At 33.7% G+C, this 14,202-nt stretch overlaps 1 protein-coding gene across 2 annotated transcripts; it reads left to right on the top strand.

Moving 5' to 3' along the window:
- Window positions 1-5,689: 5,689 nt before the first annotated feature.
- Window positions 5,690-10,055, top strand: LOC136205897 (probable protein phosphatase 2C 5). 2 transcript variants are annotated; one of them, XM_065996742.1, is made up of 8 exons: window positions 5,690-5,956; window positions 7,047-7,247; window positions 7,439-7,610; window positions 7,701-7,918; window positions 8,031-8,138; window positions 8,226-8,351; window positions 8,435-8,667; window positions 9,593-10,055. In XM_065996742.1, exons 1-8 carry the CDS (start codon window positions 5,921-5,923, stop codon window positions 9,813-9,815), a joined length of 1,317 nt encoding a protein of 438 aa, XP_065852814.1. In that variant the 5' UTR covers window positions 5,690-5,920; the 3' UTR covers window positions 9,816-10,055. The 2 variants fall into 2 exon arrangements, with proteins under 2 accessions (XP_065852814.1, XP_065852815.1); XM_065996743.1 differs by having other exon boundaries at window positions 6,995-7,247.
- Window positions 10,056-14,202: the final 4,147 nt, after the last annotated feature.

Here is a 14,202-nt window from a genome sequence, read left to right as displayed (position 1 = left end):
CTTTTTTTAATTAGATCGAATTATTTCTTCTACGCATGAAGATATATGAATATGAATATGTATCAATTCTTTTCAAATCAATGATCTTTTAATTCATCTTTTTTAATAATAAACTCATTCTTTTTACTACTTTTTTTTCCGAATAAATCATGAATTTTTTAATATGTGGAGGTTAACCAACTTCTTAAAATTAATTAAAAGATGATAATTCATCCTTTATTTTTAATTCTATTAAAAACTATAGGAAACAGAACTTTTTTTATGACAGTTGGATATTAACTTTATTTTTGAAAATTTAAGAATTCGAAAAATTATTTACAATTATATTGAATAGTAATTAATATATTTTAAGAATTAACGTTCATAAATTAGTAGTACAGAATATATTTTTTTAGGATTTAAGATTTAGGATTTATAAATTGAGGGTTAGAAATTTTCAATTATAGTATAAAAGCTTATTTTATTTGTAATATATATAAAATAGTGATATTTTGAAAATTAATTTTAATAATATAATATAATTATAATATTATAATTAGTTATGATTTTCATATTAAAAACCCAATTTCTAATTTAAAAAAAAAATTATTTCTTTAGAAAAATCTTAATTATTCCACTTGATGAACTATAATTGCTTAAATTAATAAAAATCATGTCACCCATAATGATTGACAATGAGTGCAAACATTTTGTTGCCACCACTTCTTTTGACTTTTCATAAATTATCATATCATATTCTATAAATTAAAATTATTCAGCCAGTGCCAAAAAATGATTAGCCATAATTTATTTGCCTTAAATACCATTTTTTAGTTATAAATTAATTGGATTATATTGAATTTGTATTTTTTTTATTTGTTAATAAATAAATTATTATATAAAATATATATTATATGATCTAAAAATAATGATATAAAATATATATATATATATAACATATCTATACAAATATTAATATTTTAAGAATAATATCATTCAAACAACTCAATAACAAATAAAATATAATGTTTACAAGTAATATAGTTTACTAAAAGCTATGAAATAATATTATTAAAGTTTTAAACCATATCATGAAAACAAGTAGAGAACGCCATTAAACCAAAATATCTGAAAATAATAAATACAATTCACGAATAATCATGTGATAATGTTCAAAAATGAATTATAAAAAAGCAAAAAAATAATAATAAACCATTTTATTCATCGTTGCTTAGACGGTGTCCAGGTGGTTTATATGGTTAAAAATCATATAAGGACTAAAAAAATCCCTATAGCAATTGGAGAAAATCGCATAATTCATAAGGCCGACTTTTTCGTCCTCTCCTCGCACGAGCATCACGCACCGAGCATTAGGTGACATGCCGAGTGGGATGTCACACGTCGTGTCACTGCAGGTCTGACTTTTTAGTCACTTCGGTTTGGACCTCGCACGTTATGTGACCTGATGCGCACGACATGTGAGGCAGTTTTGTTACCTTGGAAAACTTGACTCTTTCCATTGGGTACGTATTAGAGATGTCCGCATCAAAAATCAACTAATATCCGCCATTGATTGATAACAACAAACAAATACAATTGAATTAAATATGTAAAATTTTCTAAGTTTTTCATTTCTTTTTATTAAGCACTTGGCTTTACCAAGTCTATATATATATATATATATATATATATATATATATATATATATATATATATTTGTATTTGATTATGCAATTTCATGTCTTAATCAACTAATCAATTTGGGCAATTTGCTTAATCATAATTCATCTAGTTTTTGCCAACCAATATACACCATTTTTTTATATTATTATAAATGTGGATTAGCATGAAAATATATTTATCCAAAGTCAACATCATTAAAAGATTTAAATTACAATTTTGGACATAATAAAAGTAAATTATCAAAAGTTAGTAACATAAGTCAAAATCTACTAATTTGGAGCATGATTTTTCCCTCAATCATCTCCTTATTTAGTGGAGCTGTGTGTATATATTTTTTTAATTTTTAAGATACGTGCAACGACTTATTATTATTTTTTTTTTTTACAATCGAATGATTAAATGATTACATTTTACATAAGTTCAGGGGCTAACTGAACATTTATATAAGTTCAGGAAGTTATCGAGACACTTTGAAAGTTCAGAGAGTCAATCAAACTTTTTGAACAAATTTAGGGGCAAATAATGTATTAAGCCTCTATTCAATGTTGAGTTACCATTGATATTTATTTTACGTTTCAGATAGTCTTGGACGTAAAGGGTGTGTGTTAGATATCTCATATTGCCTAATTATGAAATTATATGACTCCTTATATATAGGAATAAAAACCTATTTAATCTATTGGTATCTAAAATTTTGTCATTTGTTGCACGTGGTATCATTTGGTAATATTTTCTCCTCAAGGTATTCCCACAAGCAATATTTAACCCATTTTGGATGGAAAATTAACTGATTTGTTAACTTTTGCTACATGATACATTTTTTAACACGTGACATATATACATGTCATTGTTTTAATATATTTTTTTACATATAGACTTACTATGTGAATCAATAAGGAATTATTTCTTTTTCTTATTTTTCCACATATTAAGTCTATATAGAAAAAAAAATTGAAACAATTTTCATGTGAACATGGCATATGTCAAAAATTGTGTCGTATTACAAGAGTTAACAAATCAGTTAACTTTTCATTAAAATGAGTTAAATGTCACTTACGAGGATATCTTAGGAGGCAAATGTTACTAAATGATACCACATGGGGCTATTGTGATTTAAAGAACAGATGGAGATGAATAGAATCTCTTATTGAATGAAAAAGGGAAACTCTGCTTTATATAGCAGTTACAACCAAAGTAAATGAGTGAAAGGTCTATACTACCCTTAATATCAATTAAAGGATATCGGTTACAAGTATATACTCTAATAACCGTCCTTCAAGTTGGGAGAGTTATGGTTAACAATCCTAACTTGACAAGCAAAGGCTGCATTTGTGAACCAGATAGATTCTTAGTAAGTATGTCTACCAACTGGTTTTGTGAAGGAACAAAAGGAGTCACTATGAAACCCTACTGCAGATATTCACGAACCACATGACAATCTATATCAATATGTTTTACCTTCTCATGGAAGACTGGGTTTGCAGCTATGCAAATGGCAGCCTGATTGTCACACATAAGAGGAATAGGAAGCTGAACCTTAAGTTGGAATTCAGGTAACAAATAACTTAGCCATTTTAACTTACAAACTGTGGTTGCCATGGACTTATATTCAGCCTCAGCTGATGATTTACTGACTGTCGACTGTTTCTTGGCTTTCCATGAAATCAAACTGCTTCCTAAGAAAATGCAGTAACCCGTTACAAATTTTCTTGTAACTCTACATGCCCCCTAGTCCGAGTCACAAAAAGCAGTTAGTAAACCATCATTGTCTGCTGAGAAAAATAATCTCAATTGCCTTGTTCCCTTCAAGTATCAAAGAACATGTGAGGCTACATTCCAGTGTTGCTGGGTTGGTGAATTCATGTATTGGCTTAATTGTCGAGTGATGAATGCTATGCCAGGCCTGGTAAACCCTAAGTATAGGAGTCTGCCTATGATCCTCCTGTATTTTTCAGTATCGAGGTATAAAGGAGAAGAATTTGGTTGATCTAGTTGCACTCCACTTGGACAGGGACTTGTAGCAGTAGCAGCATTAAATAGTCCTACATCAACTAACAGATCTGCAATATATTTCCCTTATGAAAAAATGATTCCAACAGATGGTCTATGTAATTCAACCCCAAGAAAATATTTAGCATAACCAATATCCTTTATAGTAAAGGCCTTATGTAATGCATTTTTTATCTCTGCAATTTGCTCTTCAGAAGAACCAGTAATGAGCATGTCGTCGACATAGATCACAATTACAGTAAAATGTCCATTTAATTGTCTAGTCAGTAAACAATAATCATGCATAGATTTGTGAAAACCAAGTTGTTGCAAAGTAGAAGTGAATGCTTTATACCACTGGCGCCCTGCCTGTTTGAGTCCATATAAGGACTTAGTCAATTTACATATCTGTCCCTTTTTTTACTTTGTATAACCTGTTGGTGGCCATATGTATATCTCCTCATCTACATACACATGCAAATAAGCATTATTCACATCCACTTAATGAATATGTCAAGCCTTGATTGCTGCAACTGCCAAAAATAGCCTTACTGTGATAGTTTTGGTGACAGGAGAAAAACTCTCTATATAATCCACACCATATTTCTGATCATACCCCCTAGCTACCAATCTAGCTTTATATCTTTCCACACTTCCATCAGCATTATATTTTATCCTATACACCCACTTAGATGAAATCGGTTTCTTCCCTTCTGGCAATTCAACTAGAATCCATGTCTCATATTCTCCTCCAAGGCTTGAAGTCCTTTAGCCATGGCTTCTTGTCATTCAAGTTAAGTACATGCCTTATTGTAAGTGTTTGGCTCCTTAACCTTCGCAATATAGGCCATATAAGTATCATGTGTAGTTGTACAGGTAAGAGAACTGTCAGCATAATTGACCACAAAGTCATTGAGCCACTAAGGTGGTTTGATAACTCTTTTGGGTGGTATAGGTTTAGGTTGGGAGGCATTGGAGTGAGACGAGTTTGAGGAGTTTTGGGGAGTAACAGTAGGTGTGAAAGTAAGATTTTGAGGTATAATAGAAGATTGAGAAGAAGTCTTTGAATTTGTGGATGCAGGATTGATAATCGGAGTGTGAAATAGTGAGGGAATTGGTGTTTGGGACACTAAGGTAGTTGGTGATTGAGGTGGTGAAGTAGTTGCAGAAGCAGGAAGATTTTTGGTTTGTGAGGTAGAAAGAATGTCAGATATATTTGGTATAAGCATGACAGAGAAATGTGGTAATGGACAATCTGGTATATTGGTTTCAGGCATTAGATCACCAGAAAATTGAGTTTCATAGAATCGAACATCTCTTAATACAATCAACTGTTGTTTCTCAATAAGATACATTTTATATCCTTTTTGGTCAGGAGATAAACCTAAATAGATCCTTGATGAGCTCGAGGCTCAAATTTATCTTTATGAGCCTGTGTATCTGTTACATAACATAGACATCCAAAGCTCTTTAACTCTTTGTAGCTATGTTCCTGCTTATAGAACCTAAAATATGGACTCTGCCAATCAAGGGTTTTTGTTGGCAATAGATTGATTAGATGGGTAGCATAGAGCATAACTTCACCCCAAATTTTATTGGAAAGACCAATTTGAAAAAGTAATGCTCTTGCGGTTTCAGCTAGAAAACGATGTTTTCTTTCCACCATTCTGATATGGTGTGTAGATGCAAGACCTTTGATGATAACACCATATTTTTTGAAATAGTGCCTGAGTTTGACTTCCCGTGAACTCAGTACCATTGTCAGTCCTGACTTAAGATTCTCTATCTGAACCGAAAAGAGAATAGAGGAAGCAGTCTCTGTCCCATCCGGCCCCATTTTGCAACACTAGATATGACACAAACATAATCAATTTATACAAATTGTCACCCTAACTCCAACTTTTTTTTCTATTCATGAAAATTTACAAAATACAAAAGGGGCAAAGAGGTCATTTCACGTGAGAAAAAATTCCAAAATTAAGCATTTTTACTTTATATCAAAGAAAGAAGAAGAAGGAGGATTGGATTAGGACATAAACGTCATAATCGAAAAGAGCCATTGTCTGAAAATCATCTCCCCAAAAAAAAGAAAAAAAACCGCGTCTCTCTATCTCTAGATTTCTCCTCCAATCAGAATCACTGGTGCACCTGTGAGCCACTTTCTCTCTCAAAACTCAAAACCCACCCTTCCTCTCTAGGGCTTTTCTTCTTATCAGAAAAATCCCTTCATTTTACCGTAAATGGACTCTTTTTAGATCAGTTATCGTCAATGCTGGATCTGCTGAGGCCTCTTCATGTTTCAACTGTGAGTTCTCCGACTTCTTTCAGCTCTCAATTTTCAATGCATTCTCAATTTGAGTTCACTAGGTCTCTTTTCTGATTACTAAAACCGAAAATTGAAGATCCGATTGTTGAGATTCGTGTAATTCTATCAGGAGCTTGTTTGGGTATGTTCTGATGAATTAGGGTTTTTGAATGTTCTGGGTTAGTTGAATTGAATTAGTTTTGTTCCACATTTCGGATTAGATTGCTTGATTCAGTGTTGTGTTGCTTTTCTGTCCCAAATAAAATTTGTTTTTGAGGAATTGATGGGGTGGAAATTTAGATCAATTGGGGATGATTTTAGTGATAGTTCTGAATTGATATCTGTTAAGGTATTCCAGAGTTTCAGCAGGAATCCTCTTTAAAGTGAATCCAATGAAGTGAGGGTTTTTTGCTTATTGAGAGTTTTAGAGCTTATGCTCTTGAAATATGCATAACTGTGAGCTTTTGGGTATAATTGGGTATCATAGGATTTGAGAGTAGACGATGAGATTTCCTTAATGTTGTACCAATTTGTCGATTACTAATGAATTATGTGCTCCTTCTTGTCCGTGGATGCAGTAAAAAGAGCCGAACCATGTTAATCTCTTGTTCTTGTGATTGCATGTCTAATTTCATGTTCCTCATATCAAGCTTGTTATAATCAACAACTGATCCAAACAGTATCTTGATTGGATTGGTGGGGGTTTCTGTAGCACAGTGAGATTAGTAATAAATTGTTTGTTTTTATTGTGGATTTGGTTTCACATTGCAAAATTGGTTGGCGTATGTATGATCTATAGATGATCTTATGTATTTAGGTTTTCGTTGATTGTTCTTATTGAAGTTTAATTCCTCGAAGTAATGATTTCTGAACTGAGTTTAGTTTTTACATCTTTTAAAATCTGTTCTGCTGCACCCTTCTCTGTTGCTAATTAACTATTTACATATTTGAATTGCACTGGTTTGATAGTGGAGGGTTATATACATATTTTTAGACGTAAAGATAAAAGTAATTCATTTCTTGAATGAGAATGGATAGGATTTTGGCACTTGGTTGTGGAAATGTTGACACCTAAACTGCCATGAGCCAGGCTGAAGTATCGAGGATGAAACCTCCTCTTGTTCCACTTGGGACCTTGATTGGTCGTGAGCTCAGGAACGAGAAGGTTGAGATACCCTTTGTGAAGTATGGACAAGCTGCATTAGCAAAGAAAGGAGAGGATTATTTTCTGATAAAGCCAGATTGCCAGCGGATTCCTGGGGATTTGTCTACGTCTTTTTCAGTCTTTGCGGTAATTCTTCCTCTATAATGCATCACACTTACAATCCATTGAGAAGAATGGCATATGCAACATTTTTAACCTGCATCTGACAATTTCACTGCAATTGTCTTACATTTATTGCAAGTGTATTCTGTCCAGGAACTTTGAACTTCGGTTTAATTGTTTTCTATATAAGTTCATTTTGTTTGTCTTATTGACAGATTTTTGATGGGCATAATGGTATATCAGCTGCTATATTTGCGAAGGAGAACCTGTTGAATAATGTTTTGAGTGCAATTCCCCCAGAAAGTAGTCGGGAAGAGTGGCTTCAAGCACTTCCTCGAGCGTTGGTTGCAGGCTTTGTAAAAACTGACATAGAGTTTCAGCAGAGACGTATGCTTCCATATCCCTTGTACGATTATTGAACTCTCTTGTTGGCATCTTCAACAATGTGCTGACCTTCAAGTTTTGGACAAACTGCAGGAGAAACTTCTGGGACAACTGTTACATTTGTTGTGGTAGATGGGTGGACTGTTACTGTTGCCTCCGTGGGGGATTCACGATGTATCTTGGACACCCAGGGGGGTGTAGTTTCTCTCTTGACAGTTGATCATAGACTTGAAGAGAATGCAGAAGAGCGGGAGCGTGTAACTGCTAGTGGGGGTGAAGTAGGAAGGCTCAATGTTTTCGGGGGCAATGAGGTATGTCACGATTGTGAATCCGTGATCAGTTCATCTATAAGTTGTTGGATAATAAAGTTTATATCATTCATTTCTGTTTCTTTTGTCTTATCGGTCCTATTTGTTTTTATAGGTTGGCCCCTTACGCTGCTGGCCTGGTGGATTATGTCTTTCTAGATCAATCGGCGACACAGATGTTGGGGAATTCATTGTTCCAGTACCTCACGTTAAGCAAGTAAAGGTGAGAGAGCTTTTATTCGTGATGGTTTTTCCACTTCCGTGTTATTTTCTACGAGAAACATAAGACATTCTTTTTCCCTTTATTCAGCTATCAAATGCAGGTGGAAGGCTTATTATTGCTTCTGATGGTATTTGGGATGCTTTAAATTCTGATGTGGCTGCAAAATCTTGTCGCGGTTTACCTGCAGAGATTGCTGCGAAACTGGTCGTTAAGGTAATTTGTCGTTTCATTGTGGTAGCATGGTCAGATTTGACTGCTACCGAGGTTGTGCTAATTGTACTCATTTTCTACTCTAGGAGGCTTTAAGGTCAAGGGGCCTGAAGGATGATACAACATGCCTCGTTGTTGATATTATCCCGTCTGACGTTCCGGTCTTGCCTCTTATACCAAGGAAGAAGCAAAATATGCTTACTTCACTTCTTTTTGGGAAGAAATCTCTAAATTCCGTGAATAAAGCGACTAATAAGCTTTCTGCTGTTGGAGTGGTGGAGGAGTTGTTTGAAGAGGGTTCGGCTATGCTTGCGGAAAGGTTTGTTGTGTCTGATATTATTTAGCTCTTTATGAAATCCATCCCAAATAGGAACCTTCTTCTATTCTCATCTATGTTACATGGAAACGACAATGAAAACGAAAACCAGGAAAAGATTTTGTAACATTTAAAAAAGGGTAAATTTCAAATAAAACCTATGTGGTTTCACTAATTTTCAGATAAAGGACTGTGGTTTACTTTTTGTCAAAACAATGATTGAGGTTTCGCACTTGGATTAATGCTATTAAAACCATCTTTAACGACCTGAAAATGAAAATTTTCAAGAATTAAAGTTGTTCAATGTCATATTTTCTATGGAACTACATTTTCGATTTTCGAAAATCATCTTTTTTGGAACTTTCTCTCTCTAAACATTAACTTTCTCTCTCCTTACCAAACATTATCTAAATAATCTCAAAATAAAAAAGTTGAAGAATTAAAGTTGCTTAGAATATTAGTAGTTCTTAAAATATATCATTTTTTATGTCGTCAATGATGATTTTAATAGTATCAATCGAAAAAATCCTTATTTTGCAAAAGTTGAAAACCTCAATCCTCGTTTTTTTATCTGAAAATCAGTAAAACCACGGGGGTTTTATTTGAAATTTACCCTTTAAAAAATTCTATACAAGTCGCATAATAGAGGGGCAAAAATATTTGGCGCAACGGTAAACATTGTTGTCGTGTGACTGAGAGGTCACGGGTTCGAGTCTTAGTAGCGGCCTCTTGCCAAAAAAAATGGTAGGGGAAGGCTTGCCCCCTTTACACCCTTGTGGTGGGACCCCTCCTCGGACCCTTGCTTAGTGGGGACGCGTAGTGCACCGGACCGCCCTTTTATACAAGTTGCATAATAGAGGAGGAAAAATAGATTTTCTTTTTCATATACTTGATGTTCATTCTGTAAACTTTTGTGATACAAATGCAGATTGGGTAAAGATATTCCTGCAAACACAAACTCCGGACTGTACAGATGTGCTGTATGCCAAGCGGACGAAACACCTACCACCGATGGATTATCAGTAAACTCGGGGTCTTTTTTCTCCCCTGGATCAAAGCCATGGGAATGTCCCTTCCTCTGTCCTAATTGTCAGAAAAAGAAAGACGCCATGGAAGGGAAAAGACCGAGCTCACCCATAATGACTGCATAGCGAACGATCATGGTAAATATTTGTCATATTTTTTTCGGCTGGAAGTGTGAGCAAGCATGGTTTTTTTTTAATTTATTTATTACTTGGTACTGATTGTAATAGATGTATAAGAATTAAGAAATGAGATTGAGTTTAGAGTGTGTATTTTGTGTCAAATTTCTGGGTTTTCTCCAGCTTTGTTGGAACTGACAGAAAAAAAGAGATTTTTATCTGATAGGAATGTGATAGTTTGAACTAACATCTTGAACTTGTAAGTAAAAATGGCTGCACTTTCTCGTGGTTTGAAAACGCGTCTACATGTATTGGATACATGACTGACTTACTAACATGATTCAATTAATCTCTTGGTGTTTTTTATGTGAGAATCAATTCATTTCATTTTCTGCCTCATTACTATTCTTTAGGGTTGCTTTTTGTTCGGTCTTTCACTCCGGCGCTATTCTCCAGGACTGGATCATTACATTTTCATATCTTCAAGTTCATTTCTTGTATTGTGTTTGTCCATGAGGAAAGTCACAAACTTTTGAATTTGGTGTTTTCTATTTAATTACATCCGAAAAGTAGAAAAATTAACTTTGTGATTTGATCGACTTGCAAAGTCAGTCTATGTGTTTTAAAAGTTTGCAAACAAATATTTGTGCTTTGTGCAATTTACAAATTTAGTCATTTCGACACAAATTGTTGTCATGATTATTTGCCCCAACAGGAGGCAATTTGGAGCAATTAAAGAGACTAACTTTGCAAATTACCGAAAATACAAACTCTTACTTTCACAGATCCCATTTGAAAACCTTTAAACTATGAGTACTGTTATTACAAATCAGTCAAATCATACGGTTTATTGAAATTTACATCATTTAATCCTTGATGAGAGATCCTTTGTCATTTGATTTTTGTATTTTCTGTTGTCTTTTTTATCGGAAATCAGTCAACCCAATTATCGAGTGGTCTTGATTAACTACTTTTTTGACATGAGGATTAAGGATACAAGAACAAAAAAATTAATGCTTTCTTTTGATTCCTATGTGGTTAAAAATTGTTGACGACATTCATGTGACATTTTCGACAAATGAGTTAACTCATTTCGAGTCGAAACCACGATAAAAGAAATAAAAATCAAATGGTGAGGGATTTATCGTTACAACATAAAGAATTATGATAGGAGATTGATTGTGTATACATTTACAGTTTTGATTATATTAGAGAACAACTATAGTAAAACCTTCATAAATTAATGCTCGATAAAATAATAACTTCTTTAAAATAATAATTTCTTCTGATCCTGACTTGGACCAGTTCAATAAATTAATACTCGATAAATTAAAAAAATTTCACGTTCCCAACATTATTAATTTATAGAGGTTTTACTGTATTGTAACGCAAACATGAAATCAACATATTACTTAAACATAGTTTTAGTATTAGCTTGACATTTTCCAAATGGGTTAAGGCCCAAAAATACTATTAAATGGATTTAATTAGACCCTTATTTTCTTCATTAAACAGAAACAAATGATCCATAAACTCAAATGATTCAAACCCATAAAAGCATAAACAACATGGTAAATTACATTTATGGTCCCTCATCTTTTACCTTATTTTCATTAGGCTTCCTGTATTTCAAACCGGAAATGATAACCTCTGAACTTTTTTATTTTTTAATAAAATCGGAAGGCTAGCAAGAAAGAAGGTGGAACATTTCAATTAGGTCAACACCCCCACACCCCGAACCAAACAAGCTCCGAGTCTCAATAAATAAAAAAGTAGAAAGTTTACAAAGGAGATAAACGAAAGACAACTAGCTAAAATAAAACTGCTCCAGACGATATGAGTCATCAAAAATAAAAGAATTACAAAAGGAAGGCGCAAAAGGCCACCAAATAATGGAATTAGCAGAAACACTGAATCTTGCAACGGCATCGGCAGCACAGTTAAACTTTACTAACATGATGACATTTTTTACTACCATTGATCAAGTAAAAAATGACCCACGACTATTTCAAAATAGAAAAATTCAAGAAGTAACTTCATTTAGAACCATATTTTCATTGAACCATGTTTTTGTTTTTCATATCACCATTTTCAGAGCTTTCTCGTTCCAAATAATCACTTTTTTCGCATAACCAAACAACACCTAAATGATTCAAAATCCAAAAAATCAAGAATTATATTTGCTTAGATTATTATTTCCACCAGCTCTAAAATGAAAGTCAATGATAAAAGGAGGCATAAAGAAAGTAAGGGACAAAGTTCATGAATATTTTATATGCAATTATGAAATTCAGGGTCATAAAGGAAGTAAGTGAAAGTTAAGGGGTTATAGGTGTATTTTACCCCATAAACAACATATAACAAAACACAACGTTTTTTTTTCATAACAATTAGAAGATAATAATAACAATAATAACTCCCCACAATTTTTCTACTAATTATGAAAAAAAAATGGCTTAATACATTATCAGCTCCCTGAACTTGTTCAAAATATTAGATTGGCTCCCTGAACTTTACAAGTGTCTCACCAGCTTCTTAAATTTGCTTATTTCGTATCACCAGCTCCCTAAACTTGTCCATAAAAGTAGATTAGCTCCAAGTGTATCATCAACTCTCTAAAATTGCTTATTCTGTAACAACTAAATACAAAAATTTATTAAACCTAAATTCTAAAAATACGTCTTCATCTATTCGAGAGGTAATTTTTTCGCTTCTCCTACCTTTCAACCTATTGTAAGAGTTAGTGTTGCAGGTTTGAGAGATTGAATGGATGAAGATCGAGAGTTAGTATTATGGTTTTTGTATTTAGTTGTTACAAAATAAGCAAGTTTGGGGAGTTGGTGAGACACTTGCAAAGTTCAGAGAGTTAATCTATTTTTATGGATAAGTTTAGGGAACTGGTGTTACGAAATAAGCAAGTTTAGGGATCTAGTGAGACAACTTAATTCAGAGAACCGATCTACTGTTTTGGACAAATTCAGGGACTGGTAACATATTATGCCAAAAAAAAAAAATCCTTACTTAATTAGGAGGCAACCATTGAAGCTCAACACCATAGTTCCAATCCTCAATAGCAACTTGATCATTCATATTCACAACACTAGTATAAGCCGTACAACCCCCATTTCTCACCCTTATTCTATGTGAATTCATTGATGCATCTTTCAAAAAATGACAACAAAGTGTACCTCTACATCCCCGTCCGCCTTCCCCGTCCTCCTCGAACCTCCGACAAAGGCTATCCGACGAGCAATTCAACGGGGATTTCAGAATGTCCACCGAGCAATTGAACAACATAACCGTGTTCCGATTCGATATGTTGAAGGGTAAATTCTCATCAAGAATTAACCCTCCAACATCAATATCCGAAGTGTAACATTTGTTTTGTCTAATCATAGGTGGACTTATTATGAGCTTGTAAGAATTGGGGTCAATTGTGAGAATCTTGTAAAAGATTCCTTGAGATGATTTGAATTCTAGAATATTGTTGTTGTTACAGTAGATTCTGTAATTGGAATCTCCACAATTTTGATTTGTGCTTAATGGGTATGGAACTTGGGTGGAACCACAGTTTGGGCAAGTGGTAAAGGTTGAAACTTTGGTGGATAAACTTGCAATAAGTAACACTAAGAAAAACATATTTTTGGGGGTTTTTTCTTACCTTAAAAAAGAACAAGAAAGGAAGAAGTTGGAATGGAAGATATGAGAAAAGTTTGGTACTTTGATGTCCTATTTATATAAACTTAGGCTCTCTTTCTAACTAAAGTTAGGCACTAAAGGATCCATTATTCACTAGCATATACACTTTTTTTTTAGTGGGTTTCTGCGTTTCGTGATCGTGTTTGTGTTGAAAGTATTTTATGAAAGTTATGTTTTAGAAATAATGTTTTTCACTGTCTGTTTCCGTCAGTGATAGATCCAAGATTCACTGACAGGAGTGCTTGTGATGGAATCTCATCAGTGGCGGAGACAAAAAGGGGGGAAGCCCTTGGCCGCTGGAACTATCCCTACTATGGATGGTTTTGGGCCCTGGGACGTAAACTATCTCTATCATGGATGGTTTTGGCTCGTTGTTTCTGATAAATTAAGGTTCGGTTGGTTAATTACTCATTGGGTTTGTATTTAATTACAAAACCCAGCTTGTTTAATATATGATATGCGATAAATTCTCCTAATTTGTTCAAAACAACTCAATCTTATTTTTAGAATCCAAATCTAGCTTAATTTTGTAAAGTACGTAAAAATTGATTATGGATCCCTCAGATAATAACATGCATATATACGTCCAAAAAAAAAGACCGAGTTCGATTAGCATTTTTTTTTACGCATGCATATGTAAAATTGCCCCCTCAGTGGATCAATCTTGTATTCGTCCATATTTCTCATGATTTATGAG

Source organism: Euphorbia lathyris, chromosome 9 (assembly GCF_963576675.1).
Source record: "Euphorbia lathyris chromosome 9, ddEupLath1.1, whole genome shotgun sequence".
Classification (NCBI taxonomy): domain Eukaryota; kingdom Viridiplantae; phylum Streptophyta; class Magnoliopsida; order Malpighiales; family Euphorbiaceae; genus Euphorbia; species Euphorbia lathyris.
Note: the sequence above shows the minus strand (reverse complement) of the source record. Positions and strands in the feature narration are given on the sequence as shown.

What these genes read in the sequence shown, in the direction of transcription:
- LOC136205897 (XM_065996742.1), top strand. Translation starts at nt 5,921, where the DNA reads ATGCTGGATCTGCTGAGGCCTCTTCATGTTTCAACT. An exon ending in CTCACGTTAAGCAAGTAAAG is followed by an intron (nt 8,139 to 8,225) that starts GTGAGAGAGCTT and finishes CCCTTTATTCAG; the next exon opens with CTATCAAATGCAGGTGGAAG. An exon ending in CTGCGAAACTGGTCGTTAAG is followed by an intron (nt 8,352 to 8,434) that starts GTAATTTGTCGT and finishes TTTCTACTCTAG; the next exon opens with GAGGCTTTAAGGTCAAGGGG.